The sequence below is a fragment of the Canis aureus genome, chromosome 3 (genome assembly GCF_053574225.1).
Source record: "Canis aureus isolate CA01 chromosome 3, VMU_Caureus_v.1.0, whole genome shotgun sequence".
Classification (NCBI taxonomy): domain Eukaryota; kingdom Metazoa; phylum Chordata; class Mammalia; order Carnivora; family Canidae; genus Canis; species Canis aureus.
In genome coordinates this window covers 19,033,946-19,047,727 of record NC_135613.1, presented here as the reverse complement: position 1 = coordinate 19,047,727, position 13,782 = coordinate 19,033,946, and the positions used below count along the sequence as shown (strand labels likewise).

The following is a 13,782-nucleotide window of genomic DNA, read 5'->3' as shown; positions in this document are numbered from 1 at the left end:
GGCCCCTTAAGTCAGCCACCTGCCAGGTGTGATGCTCCCGCTTACGCATACGTCATTGCATGTGGTCTCACCATGGCCCTAGAAAGCAGCAATTCTTATACCCATCATCCTATGAGGAAACCACCACCCAGGGGCTCAGGACCTTGTTCTGGGTCACTCAGTTCCCAGTGATAAAGACAGTATCAAAACCTGGGCAGTTTGTCTCCATGTTGGCTTCCTCTTCTTTTCGAAATCTGATTCTACCTGCATAGCTACCCCGTAGCTATGGTGTCTCTCTTACTCTTTCTGTTACTTGTTCCTTTCTTCAGAGATGGGAAATGTGGAAGGGAAGGTTGTATTTAAAATGTGGTTGACTCTTCTGTGTATATCCTAGAAAATAATTTGAAGAAGCTGCATTTCTTCCCTGCCCTGATCCTGGAACTTCCCATCCATAGGAGTAGATTTAGACACAGACTACGTTGACCTTATCCCCACCTGGGAACAGGGGTGAGGCTGGAGCAAACATCCAGCAGTGGGGCTAGAGGAAGATGGTGGAGGTGACACCTTTGGGGAGATCTTTTGAGGCTCTTGGTTGTGTTTGACATGGTGGTAACACCTGAACCAGCTGAATCAGCAAGGGAGACTGTGGCTTAGTGAGACAAAATATGAAGCCAAAATTCAAATCACAGCTCTAGCTGGAGGGCTGGTCACATAACTCTCCTGAACCTCAGTTTTCATGGCTGCAAAATGGGGATACTAATACTATGCAGGGTTATTAGGATCATATATCTGATAGTACCCAACAAATGCTTCAGAACAATTTTTAATATCAGTTAGCTGTCCACTACATGCCAGGCACTGTTCTGAGTATTCCAGCATTATAGTTAGTTCTATGGGTTACAACTGTCTTGAGAGGTAGGTTCAATTACTATCCTCATTAACTCTATTTTAGAAGATTAAAAAAAAAATCAAAGTGCAAAGAGCTTAACTGACTTATTCAGGTCACAGAAAGTGATAGTAATAGCTAAGTCTCACATAGAATTTTCAGTGTACAAACTCTTGCACATGAATGTTCATTGCAGTGTTACTACAATAGTGAAAAAAAGAAACCCAATGTCCATCGACTGACGAATGGGTAAAGAAAAGGCAGTCTGTCTGTACAGTGGGAAATTACTCAGCTTTAAAAAGCAATGGAGTTCTGATATATGCTACAAAACAGATGAACTCTAAAAGGAAGACAAGAAGATTGTCCAGCCGGCAGTGGGAGAGGGATCTTAACCAGAGGAGAGGTGGCTAACAGTTGAAGACCTTGGGGAGGAGAAAAAAAGCGTCTAAAAGACTTCTCATTAAAATGAGTTTTGTGGTATAGAATATAGCCCTTTCTTCAATCTTTGCACAAAATCTTTTTTTTAATTTAAATTTTAGTTAGTTAACATACAGTGTAATATTGGTTTCAGGAGTGGAATTCAGTAATTCATCACTTGCATACAACACCCAGTGCTCATCACAACAAGTGCCCTCCTTTTTTTTTTTTTTTTAAGATTTTATTTATTTATTCATGAGAGACAGAGAAAGAGAGAGAGAGAGAGAGAGAGGCAGAGACAGGCAGGGGGAGAAGCAGGCTCCATGCAGGGAGCCTGATGTGGGACTCCATCCCCGGTGTCCAGGATCAGGCCCTGGGCTGAAGGTGGCGCTAAACCACTGAGCCACCCGGGCTGCCCAACAAGTGCCCTCCTTAATGCCTGTCACCCATCTAGTCCATCCCCCACCCACCTTCCTCCATCAACCCTCAGTCTGCTCTCAAGTGTTAAGAGTCTTTTATGGCTTGTTTCCCTCTCTTTTTTTTCTTTTCCCCTTGCCCATATGTTCATCTGTTTTGATTCTTAAATTCCACGTATGAATGAAATCCTATGGATTTGTCTCTGACTTATTTCACTTAGCATAATACACTCTAGTTTCATCCACGTTGTTGCAAATGGCAAGATTTCATTTTCTGATGGCTGAGTAATATTCCATTGTATGTATATACCCCATTGTCTTTATCCATTCATCAGTCAATGCACATTTGGGTTCTCTCCATAGTTTGGCTATTGTTGATAATGCTGCTATAAACATCGAGGTGCATATACCCCTTTGAATCTGTATTTTTGTAGCCTTTGGGTAAATAGGTGGTAGTGGAATTGCTGGATCGTAGGGTAGCTCTATTTTTAACTTTTGGAGGAAACTGCAAACTTCCACAGGGGCTACACTAGTTTTCATTCCTACCAATAGTACAAGAGGATTCCCCTTTCTCTATAGCCTCACCAACACCTGTTGTTTCTTGTGTTGTTAATTTTAGCCATTCTGACAGGTGCACAAAATCTTTAATAAAACCTATGCTAAAGATCTGAGCTAATCTGAAGTTGGCTTTGCTTTTGGGGAGAATGCAATAAGGTGCTAAGTGTTAATTCTGCACAATATGAATGGTGAGGAGAAAAGCTGTCCATGTGTTCCTGGGTTGCGTAAGTGTGTTAGGGTTTAGAGAAAGTAACATGTTTGGGATAGGAAATTAGGTACAGTTGATAACTTATTCATCAGAATTAATTACAGTTTGACATAGAGAAAGAGCCAAATTAGGATTGTAAAACATGTACTTATCACTGCAACAGGAACTGGTACCTTGCTATCTAAGCTGAATCGAATGGTAACAGTTCTCCAGGCATTTCTACCACAATATTCGAATTGAATACATTGGGCCAAATAAAGTTGAAATTAAAAAAAAAAAAGAATTGATATCTTACTAGGAAGGATATCTGTCTGGGAATTAAAACTGCCAAAAGATATCCTCCAGGAGTGCCTGGAAAGCCAGGGTCAGAGTGAGCCTTGGTATGGATAGCTGATGCTGGGTACTAGAAAGGAAGGCCAGCCCTACAGTCTCTCCCTCCACCACCACCATCGTCCCCCCAATCCCACTAATGTGAGGAAGACAAGGAGGAAAGGTAGATGTACCTCCATCCACCTTTAAAGAAGACACAGAGGTATTACTTTTCTGTTGCTGTTAACGGCAAAGTACCACAAACTTAGTGGCTTAAACAATAACAATTTCTTATCTTACAGTTCGGAAGGTCATAGGTTTCACTGAGCTGAAATCAAGGTGTCAGCAGGGCTGCATTCCTTCTGGAGTCTCTAAGGGAGAATCAGTTCCCCTGGCTTTTTATGCTTCTCAAAGCCACCTCAATTCTTTGGCTCTGGGTCCCTTCCTCCATCTTCTAATCTCTCTTTGACTCTAACCCTCTCACTTCCCTCTTAAAAGGACTCTTGTATCAGAACCATCTAGATCATGCAGGATAATCTTGGCATTTCTAGCTCTTTAACTCAATCACACTTGCAAGGCCCCCTTTTGCCAGATAAGGTCACATATTCCAGGTTTCAGGCATTAGGATGTGTATTGATTTGAGGGACCACTCACTAATACTGTCTACCAAACCAATTACCTACTCACACCAGCCTGAGACACTTTATTTGGGATTATTTGCTATGCAGCAGTGGATAACTGGAACAGATTTATCAATTCCAGCTCAGTTCCTCTTGGCTGATGCAAACATCCATGATAAAACTACCCCACTGAAATTGTTCTCATGCAGAGGATGGTAGGGGTACCAGGGTCAAGACAACCTAGTGAATTGGGTTACCATGAGCTCCTTTAGAGAACACTTATTAGTGACTGATTGCCTGTCTCTCTTTCTCCATGACCCCTACTTCAAAATGAGAAAAATACCAGGGATAAATTCCTAGATAAGCACATTTTCCAAAATTGCTATTATATTAACTTTGCCAAGAGACACGTCAAGTTGGCATTAAATTGGATGCTAATTTCTATGGATTGGTTGGTTACATATTGTCTTTTATACATGCTTGACTTTCCTGATCCTGTGTTACATTATAGCTCCTTAACACCCTGCTCAAAATCTTTTCCATTGTTTTGTAAGACTCTTGTCAGCCAAATGCTAGGGATGCCCTTATTTTGTTTTCTGCTTAATTTCTCTGCTTCTCATCACTGATGGAAACTATAAGCAACATTTAAGAATTTTGCTCCTCTCTTTTTACAAACACCTGCTCTATCAGGTACATATGCTTCCCATCTGTTCTGATTTCTTGCTACTGCTTTAACAACTTTATAAAACACCTTAGGTGGCTTCTGAGTCCTACAAATGAACTTATTTCTGGAGCTTCTTTGGGACATAAGGATTTAAAACTGGATGTGATAAGGACACCTGAATGGCTCAGTGGTTGAGCATCTGCCTTGGGCTCAGGTCATCATCCGCGGATCCTGGGATCAAGTGCCACATCGGGCTCCCTTCAGGGAGCCTGCGTCTCCTTCTGCTTATGTGTCTGCCTCCTTCTCAGTGTCTCTCATGAATAAATAAAAACAAATTCTTAAAAAAAAAAAAAAACACTGGATGTGATAGGGGAAGACTCCATACTTCTTGGTGACTGATTGGGTGGGAGAAAGGAGGGAAAGGCAGAAGGAGGAACAAATCTAAGAAAGCTCAAAGCTCTGAAATTCAACAGACAAGGAGAAGAACTGAAAGAGGAACAAGCTTTGAATTGCTGATAACAACTCTGGTTTCAGACATGTTGACTTGGCAATGATGGTAAGATGATAGAATGGAAATAGTAAGGCTCATTGTAAAGAATTTGCACATCCAATGGTGAGACTAAGAGTGAAGGTATGTGATTTATTTTAACACTCAGGTTTCCCTCCAGTGGAAATATATGAGGAGAGAGTAGTGAGTCTTTTTTTTTTTTTTTTTTTTTTTTTAGTGAGTCTTCGCTTAGAAAAAGCTATAGAGGGCACCTGGGTGGCTCAGTCGGTTGAGCACCCAACTCTTGGTTTTGGCTCAGGTCATGATCTCTGGTTGTGAGATGGGACCCTGAGTCAGCCTCTGCACTCAGTGTAGAGTCTACTTGGGACTCTTTCTCTCTCTCTTCCTCTGCCTCTCCCCTGGTTCACATTCTCATATTCTCTCTCTCTCTCTCAAATAAGTAAATAGATCTTAAAAATTGCATTAAAGGAGCACCTGGGTGGTGCAGTCAGTTGAGCATCCCATTCTTGATTTCAGTTCAGGTCATGATCTCAGGTTGTGAGATCAAGCCCTGCATTGAGCTCTGCACTCAGCATGGAGTCTGCTTGAGATTCTCTCTGCCCCTCTCCCTCTGCTCCTACCCCATTCATGCATGCAAGTATATACAATCTCTCTCTCTCTCTCTCTGAATAAATATAAAATCTAAAAAAAAAAAAGAGCTTTAGAAGACAAGTCAAAGATGTATGAATGGGTACTCTCTGTACTGTAAATTCTTCACTCCTTCATTCATTCATCCATGTTTCATTCATTCTCACACTTGGATTTCTTCATTGAGCTCCTACATGCAGAAACTAGGCCTACAGCAGGTAGTATGCATATTTGGTGATAATTAAGTAAAACCTTCTGAATGAGCTGCTCCAAGTTGAGAACAAAGAGAGAAAAGAGAAAAATTTTCTTGTCAATGTGCCAAGAAGCAGGCAATTATCAGTTGTTTCAGTAAATATTTGTTGAATGAGTGAGGCAAGGAGCATGGGAGACTTTTTCAGAAGTACCAGGCTATGCTAGGGCACTGAGAAGGGTGAGGTGTCCACAGAGGTAAAAATTCTGAAGGTGAAGTTCAGAAGAAAGATAAGGGTGAAATATTACAAATGTGTTTTCCCAGGATTTGTTGGCTTCAGCAAGGAGCAAGAAATTGGAAATACTTCAGTGTTCTCATACAAGTTAAAATATAATAATCATTGCTCTTAACCACATTAGACTTCTCTCTTTCCATTTTTTTCTTCTCCTCACTCCCTCTTTTCCTTCCTTCCTTCCTTAGGCCAACCAACAACTTAGTAACACACATTCATATAACAGTTAAGTTCAAGGAAGTTGCTGAATGAAAGCCAGAAAAGGGAATATGGTGGACAATGATAATTGCCTAGTGAACATGAGGAACATCTCCTCAAAAAACAAAGAAGTAAAATAAAACAAAATAACTAGTGGATGCCTTGTTTAAAAAAAAGAAAATCTTCTTTGGAACCAACTAATCAAACAGTGAAGAGCAGTATTCTTCTATTCAAAGGCAGGATCCTGGAGTCCAAGCCCCCACCCCCTTGGCTTCCCTTTCATCCATGCAGTGGCCTGAAAGACAATCCCATGGCCATACCCATAGCTGAGTCAGGATCAAAGAAACCCCAGTTTGAAAATGCCAGCTTAGAAAAAAAGGAAGTGATATGGTATACCTTAGCATTGTTTATAGAAAGGAGGTTGTTAAACCTTGAACTCAAGTTATTGACTATCTGTTCTTTGAAATTGAAAAAGATGAGTCATCAAATGTCACACCTGACTCAACTATCTTGAGATTGCAAAATGATGGGAAAGATCTTAGGGAAAACACTAGTGGGCCACCAACCAAGGCATAGAGCTCTGGCAGTGCCAGTGGTGAAGACACTTGCCTACTCATCTCACAGGGAACAGCAGAGTGTGCTCAGTTCAGAGTGTTGAAAACAGATTACCAGTAACTCTATAAGGGATTTCCTGTCCAAATCTAGGAAGCTTATGTTTTATGAAGATACATAAAATGCTAAATCCTCAGAAATGAATAGATGAATTAAGAAGTAACAGTTTGTACTGTGAAAGGATTTGAAAGGCAAGGTTTTATGTTATTAAGATCAATGGTAAACACACAGTTTGACTAATCCTAACCCAGTCCTGCAAGAGCAAGCCCTGTTTTCTTGTTTGGCCCACAAAGAATGCAACGAGCCACGTCTTGCATAACAGGTACCGCTCAAACTTGTGGGGAAAGGCCAACTCACCTGCCATGCTGCTGATGTTTACCAGCCTGCCCTTCGATTTCCTAAGAAGAGGCAAAAATGCCTTTGTGACCTCCACAGCCCCGAAGAAGTTCACAGCCATGCATTTTTTGTAGTCAGTCATGGGAATGAGCTCTCCGTCGGCTGGTAAGCAAATGATCCCAGCATTGTTGACCACAGCCCACAATCCTGAGGACAGAAAGGAATGGCTTTGATAACCAGTGATGCTGAAGAGCAAGAGGATTTTTAACACTTAATCAAGCTCTTTGAGATTTGGGATCTAGGCAGATCACTCAAACTCTTGGGCCTCAATTTCCTTGAATACTTAAAACTACTTTCTATAGGGGGGTTGAATAGAGAGTAAATATGAAATGTTAAGCAGTGGGTCTTTGGAGATATTTTCTTTTCCTTAAAGCACTTTCCTGGACACAGCTAGATATTTGTTGTATCTGGGGACAGATGACACAGCAAGGGGGAGAGTATAAGAGCCAATGACAGGTTTCTCCTTCAAAGGACTGTGTAGAGACAGTGTAATATCTTTAGGACCATGCAGGATGATATATGAGCCTGTCTTCCCTTTTCCCTAGAGTAGAAAAGATACCCTAATCCAGAGAAATAGGAAAACTAGAGAGGTGCCAAGTAATAAGATTGCAGAGTCCCTGAGCCCTAGTCTAAACCCCAACCAGCCTAATCCATTTGATTACATCAGAATCACCGGAGGGCTTGTACAAACAGACAACTGGGCACCACCTCCAGAGAGTCTCATTTAGGGTGTTTGGGATGGGGCCTGAGAATCTACACTTCTACCAGGTTCCCAGGTGATGTTGATGCTGCAGGTCTGGACCACACTTGGAGAACCTCTGTCCACAAGTAGTGGTTTTCAATCTTGACTGCATGTAGAATCACTTGGGGGCTTTTTAACCCCACCCCCACCTCCCAAAGCCCAGCCACATCCCACCCAATTAGATCAGAAATTCTGGGGTAGAAGACAGAAGGGACCTTGACACTGAATTTAAAAATTCCCCAGGTGATTCCAATGTACAGGCAAGCTTGGGAACCATGGCCCTAAATGGTGGGAAAGAGGTAATACAAAAACTCCAGATATTTTTCAGGTGGCAGGATCTGTAGCAGAGGTGAAGTCCTCTTTACCTGACAGAGGTGACTGAATGCCACCTGGGGTATGTTTAGTTAGGCAAACCTGAAGCAGATTCTGAGTTCCCTGAGCCTCAGGTATGGTTTAGAACAATGATTCTCAAGATGTGATCCAGAACCAGCAGCGTCAAATGGGAACTTATTAGAAATGCAAATTCTAGGAGTGGGTGGCTCAGTCAGTTAAGTATCCAACTCTTGATTTTGGGTCAGGTCATGATCTCAGGGTCATGGGACTGAGCCCCACTTTGGGCTCCGTGCTGGGCATGGAGCCTGCTTAAGATTCTCTCTCCCTCTGCCCTTCCCCTTCTCTCTTGCACGTGTGCTCTCTCACTCTCTCTCTCAAAAAAAAAAAAAAATGCAAGTTCTAGTACCCCACTTCAGACCTGTTGGATCAGAAACTGGTGATCAGAAATTGTTGCTGAAGCTCAGCATCTGTGATAGAACATGCTCTCCAAGTGACCCTGGGACACACTCCAGAGTGAGAACCTGTGGTATATACAGAAGCCGAATGAGCCTCAGTGCTAGCAGAGACACAAATGGCAGGAGGTCCAGCCTTTGATGGCATCAAAGAGGTGGGTGGGCCCCAAATTGCACAAGGACTGGACAGAGCATTGAACATCTCAGCAGGGGCCAGCATGAAACACTGATGATCGAAGATGAAATGTCTCATCCTCAAGAATTTAGATGCTACCCTGGGGAAATGAGGTGAAGCTCAAACTGAAATGGTTTTTGCCACATGGCAGAAAGAGGGCTCAAAATAGAAACAGAGTTGAGTTGTAGAAAAATTACATTTCTCACACATACCTGAGCTGGTGGTCTGACATTTACACACAGTAATGACTGGGAGCATTAAGTTAGATAATAGCCTAGCTGATAATAAGAGCTCAACAATTAGTATGAGGATGGTGATGAGTGCAGAGTGCTCACATTTCCAAGTGATGGTTTTCATTCAGTCAGCCTGATGCATACCTTTGACAGGCAACATGCAAGGCAGCAGTTTGAGGATGCACTAGAATGGAGGTCAGCAAACTTTTTCTATGAAAGGTCAAATAGTGAATATTTTAGTTGCAGGCACTACTGTTTCAAATCTGCCGGCCATTATTCTCTAAGAGCAGCCACAGTCTTCATCTGTAAATGAATGAAAATGGGAACAAAGCTCCAATAAAACTTGATTTTGGGACACTGACATTTGAATTCCATATAATTTTCACTTGTCAAAATAATATTCTTTTTCTGATTGTTTTAACTATTTAAAATCGCAAAAACCATCCTGAGCTCAAAGGCTGAACAAAAATAGATGGCAGATCTATATAATGTTCTTTAAGTGACAGTGTTAGAGAGAGAACAGATTTGTGATTGCCAGGGGTTAGGGATGGAAATATGACTCTGAAAACATAGCATGAGAGGGGCACCTGGGTGGTTCAGTCAGTTGAGCATCTGACTCTTGATTTCAGTTCAGATTGAGATCTAGGAGTCATGAGATCGATCCCCACATTGGGCTGCCCCAGGTTTGGAGCCTGCTTAGGATTCTCTCTCTCTCCCTCTCCCTCTGCCCCTCCTCCTTAGCCCCCAATGCCTGCTGGCACTCTCTCTCTTAAAAAAAAAATTATAAAATAATAAATTAAAATTAAAAATGCAGCATGAGGGAGCTTGGTGGTGGTGGAACAGTTCTGTATTTTGATTGTGGTTCTTTGCACAAAGTTACACACACACACACTTGTATGTATAGGTGGTGAAATCCAAATAAGCTCTGAGGATTATACCAATGCCAGTTTCCTGGTTTTGACATTGTATTATGGTTATGCAAGATGTTAACATTGAGGGTGACTTGGCAAAGCATGAACAGGATCTCTCTGTACATTTATTGACAACTTCCTGTGAAACCACAATTCTTTTAAAATAAAATGTTAAAAAAAAAAAAAAAGAAACAGGCCATAGTTTGCCAGCCTCTGCTTAGAATTTAAGCAGGCCAATAAGCCCATTACGCCTATGGGAACTATTAAGTTTAAAGATAATTAATGTTACTTAATTATTAAAAATATGTTAATACTTATGTAATAATATGCTGCATGGGAACATAGAGCAGGGCCAGCCATCTTACAGGATCTGGGGTTTTGTCGTTTGTCTACAGGTCCCAGAGGATTCTTTAGGACACATCCTTCTCAGTGATTTTAAACTCTTGTTTGACAGCTTTCCTTTCTGTTTGATTTGAGAGGCTGAGATTGAGAGAACTTCAAGGAAAGCAGACAGAAGGTATATTGGCAATTTGGTCTCAGAAGAGGATTGCTCTTCAGAATTCTGCCATAAAACAGCATGGACTCACACACTGGAAAGTTTTTTCACCACACCCTTACATCCCTGGTTGCTGACGTGGTATTTCCATATCTAGAACCCATTGCTTTATCATTCAGTATGGCCAATGCTACCTCTCTGAGCCTCACCAGAGGGGTCTGTATTGAATATCTCCTTGAATAAGACACCATGAAGTCACACTCATAAGAGGGATAAGCATGAACCCAACAAGAGAGAAAGCAGAGCCAAGAAACAGAGACTGAGCCCTGATGACATTTTAAGGATCCAGACATGCCCAAAGCCAACAGGTGTCCTCAAGATGTGATCAGCAGCCAGAATGGACTAGAGAGTGGTGGTTAGGAAAGGATGGAATCAGTATGGGTCATTTGCTAGGAGAGTAAGTGGCAATTGAGGTCATGGACAGATGAAGGCAATACCTCTGTCCTGCAACTTTTCCACCACTTTGCTGTGGGCGTCTTTTATCTGTTGCTGGTCGGTGATGTCCATCTGGAGCACAGAGAGGCGCTTGGAGCAGGTTCTTCGCAATTCCTCTGCTCCTGATCCCTTTTCATCCAGAACTCCCACAAATACCGTGAAGCCAAGCTCATCTAGATATTTAGACAGAGCATGACCAAATCCGGAATCGCCACCTGCAAGGGATTAAGACAATACAAAGTGGGTTCAAACTCAAGTGCCAGGAGAAATTACTTAATAAGGAAAACACTGATACTATGTATGATTGCCCATGTTTTCTGGAGAGAGTGGGACTTAAGGAAGTTTCTTTATCTGCTAAATGGGAAAATGGGCAGAGAAGCCAAAACAGACACACTTCTCTGTGTAAAAAGAAGAAAAGAGGAAGGAGAATTACTGATGATGGGACGGTCTAGGAGTGGTTGGTGGCCAAAGAACTGAGGAGGGAGAGCTAAGGTAAGACATCTACTGGAAATTTTTCTATTAATCTCTGCTGTGTCATATTTGGTGTAACCTCCATCACTCCATAAAATCTTCAGTGACTCATTCATTACAAATTAATACTTTGGAGCTGGTTTTAGGTTTTAGAAATGTAATAAAATGTTAAGTCCTGGTTCGGAGTGGACAAAAGTCATTAACAAGAAGCTTCCCAGTTCCTTCTAGGTTATGAAAGATGGTGGCTCATAGCCATCTGCACTTCTTACTTCCTTGGAACTTTTTCCCTCATGATGGCCTTCTCCCAAACCACTGAATAGAAACCAATCTTAAAAAAAAGAAGCTTGCAATAGAAACCAGATAGAAAGCCCTAAATGCATTGTTTAGTGTAAATAAGCAGATGACATAATATGTAAAATACCTCTCAGAATTTGAGATGAGAGTTTACCCAACCCAGTCTGCAGGATATTATGGACCTCGTAAAAATTGTTTTATACCAACAAGTACAAAAAATAGGTATCTGAAATTCTGAATGAAGGCAACATAGACCTAAAATCACCTGTTGAGCCATAGCAAAATAAACACGTAACAGTTAATATGTCTCTAAAGCTCTAAAGATGAGAAATCATCTTCTTTTTAAAAAAGATTTTTAAAGATGAGAGACACAGAGAGAGAGGCAGAGACATAGGCAAAGGGAGAAGGAAGCTCTCCACAAGGAGCCCAATGTGAGACTTGATCCCGAATCCCAGGATCATGCCCTGAGTCAAAGGCAGATGCTCAACCACTGAGCCACCCAGCGTCCTGAGAGAAATCATCTTCATATTGGCTGTGTCATGTGGTCTTTCCTGTAAACCTTGAGGGGTCTCTCTCTCTCTCTCTCTTTTTTTTAAGTTTATTTATTTATTTATTTATTTATTTATTTATTTATTTGAGGGTCGGGGGAGAGAGAGAGTGAGAGCACTGGGCACCGACAGGGGGAGAGGCAGAGGGAGAAACAGGCTCCCTCCTGAGTGAGAAGCTCGAAGGCACTGAGCAGAAGGCACTGAGCCACCCAGGCACCCCCAGGCGTCTCTTTTATCAGCAGCCAGGGGCTATATATAGTCAGGTATCTATCTAAGAATTGGAAAATACAGGAAATCAGAGAGCACACTGACAATCAACTCAAGGATCAGTATGTAAGTGATCAGAAAAGACATTTGACTTCCAAGCTAATAAGACCTGTCTGCAATCTGAATGGAAGTGTTACTCTTCCTAAGAAGAGGATGATCACCATCAGAAGACAAAAGGACAAACTCAACACCATAAAATCAAACAATCTGATTTAAAAATGGGCAGAGGCACTGAATAGACATATTCACAAAGAAGACATCCAGATGCCCAACAGACACATGAGAAGATGCTCAACATCGCTCATCTCCAGGGAAATGCAAATCAAAACCACAATGAGATACACCTTTCACCAGTTAAAATGGCTAAAGTCAAAATGACAAAAAAACAACAAGTATTAGCAAGGATATGGAGAATAAAGCACACTCATGCACTGTTGATGGAAATGCAAATTGGTGCAGTCACTGTGGAAACAATATAGAGGTTCCTTAAAAGATTAAAAATAAGAATATCATATGATGCAATAACCCCACTATTGGGTATTTACCCAAAGAAAGCAAAAACACTAATTCGAAAAGATACATGCATCTCTATTTTATTACAGCATCGTTTATTATAGCCAAGAAATGGAAATAACCGAAGTGTCCATCAGTAGATGAATAGATAAGGAAAATATGTTTTACACATACAGGAATATGACTCAACCGTAAAAAAGAATGAGATCATGCCATTTGAGACAACATGGTTGGACCTACAGGGTTTTATGCTAAGTGAAATAAATTGGACAAATACCAAATGATTCTATTGATAAATGAAGTCTAAAAGAGCAAATGAATAAACCAACAAAAAAACCAGAATCAGACCTGTAAATACAGAGAACAAACTGATGATTGTCAGAGAAGAGGGGGACAGGGGTTGGACAAATGGGTAAAGGGGAGATGGAGATACAGACTTCTAGTTAGGAAATGAGGAAAAGCATAGCATAAAGAATACAGTCAACAATATTGTAATAGTCATGTAACAGGACAAATAGGAGCTACATTTGTGTTGAACATCATATAGTGTATAGCTCGTCAAATCACTAAGTGGTGCACCTAAACTAATGTAACACTGTGAACTATACTCGAATAAGAAAGAGATAAAGAGAGAAAGAAAAGAAAGGTTAGAGAAACAGGCATTTACATGCATTGCTTATAAATGTGAAAGCTTAAGTCGATGCCCATTTTCAATGTGCATATCTTTTGTCCAAAAAAGTCTCACTATCTGTCCCAGAGAACAAACACATATATTCAGAGATACACTAAGTGATGTTCTTTACAGCACTGTATATAATAACAAAAGAAATGACTAACCTAAATGTCCACGAATGGGAAAATGAGGACATAAATTATGGTCCCTAGAATGGAACATGACAGCAATTTTAAAAGACGGGGTAGAACTATATAAACGAACATGGATTTTGCTCCAAGATATTTTGTGAAGCAAAA

General features: G+C 41.1%; 1 protein-coding gene across 4 annotated transcripts in view; it reads right to left on the bottom strand.

The window, feature by feature from the left end:
* The window catches only part of HSD17B2 (hydroxysteroid 17-beta dehydrogenase 2), an 81,590-nt gene that overhangs the window by 21,561 nt on the left and 46,247 nt on the right, over positions 1–13,782 (bottom strand). For 3 of the 4 annotated variants that reach the window (XM_077890988.1, XM_077890986.1, XM_077890985.1), the window contains exons 2-3: positions 10,720–10,932; positions 6,842–7,027 (exon numbers count right to left, since the gene is read on the bottom strand). In XM_077890988.1, the coding sequence (XP_077747114.1) occupies positions 6,842–7,027; positions 10,720–10,932 (399 nt within the window). The remainder of the gene's footprint in view (positions 1–6,841; positions 7,028–10,719; positions 10,933–13,782) is intronic. The other variant, XM_077890989.1, reaches the window with a different exon arrangement.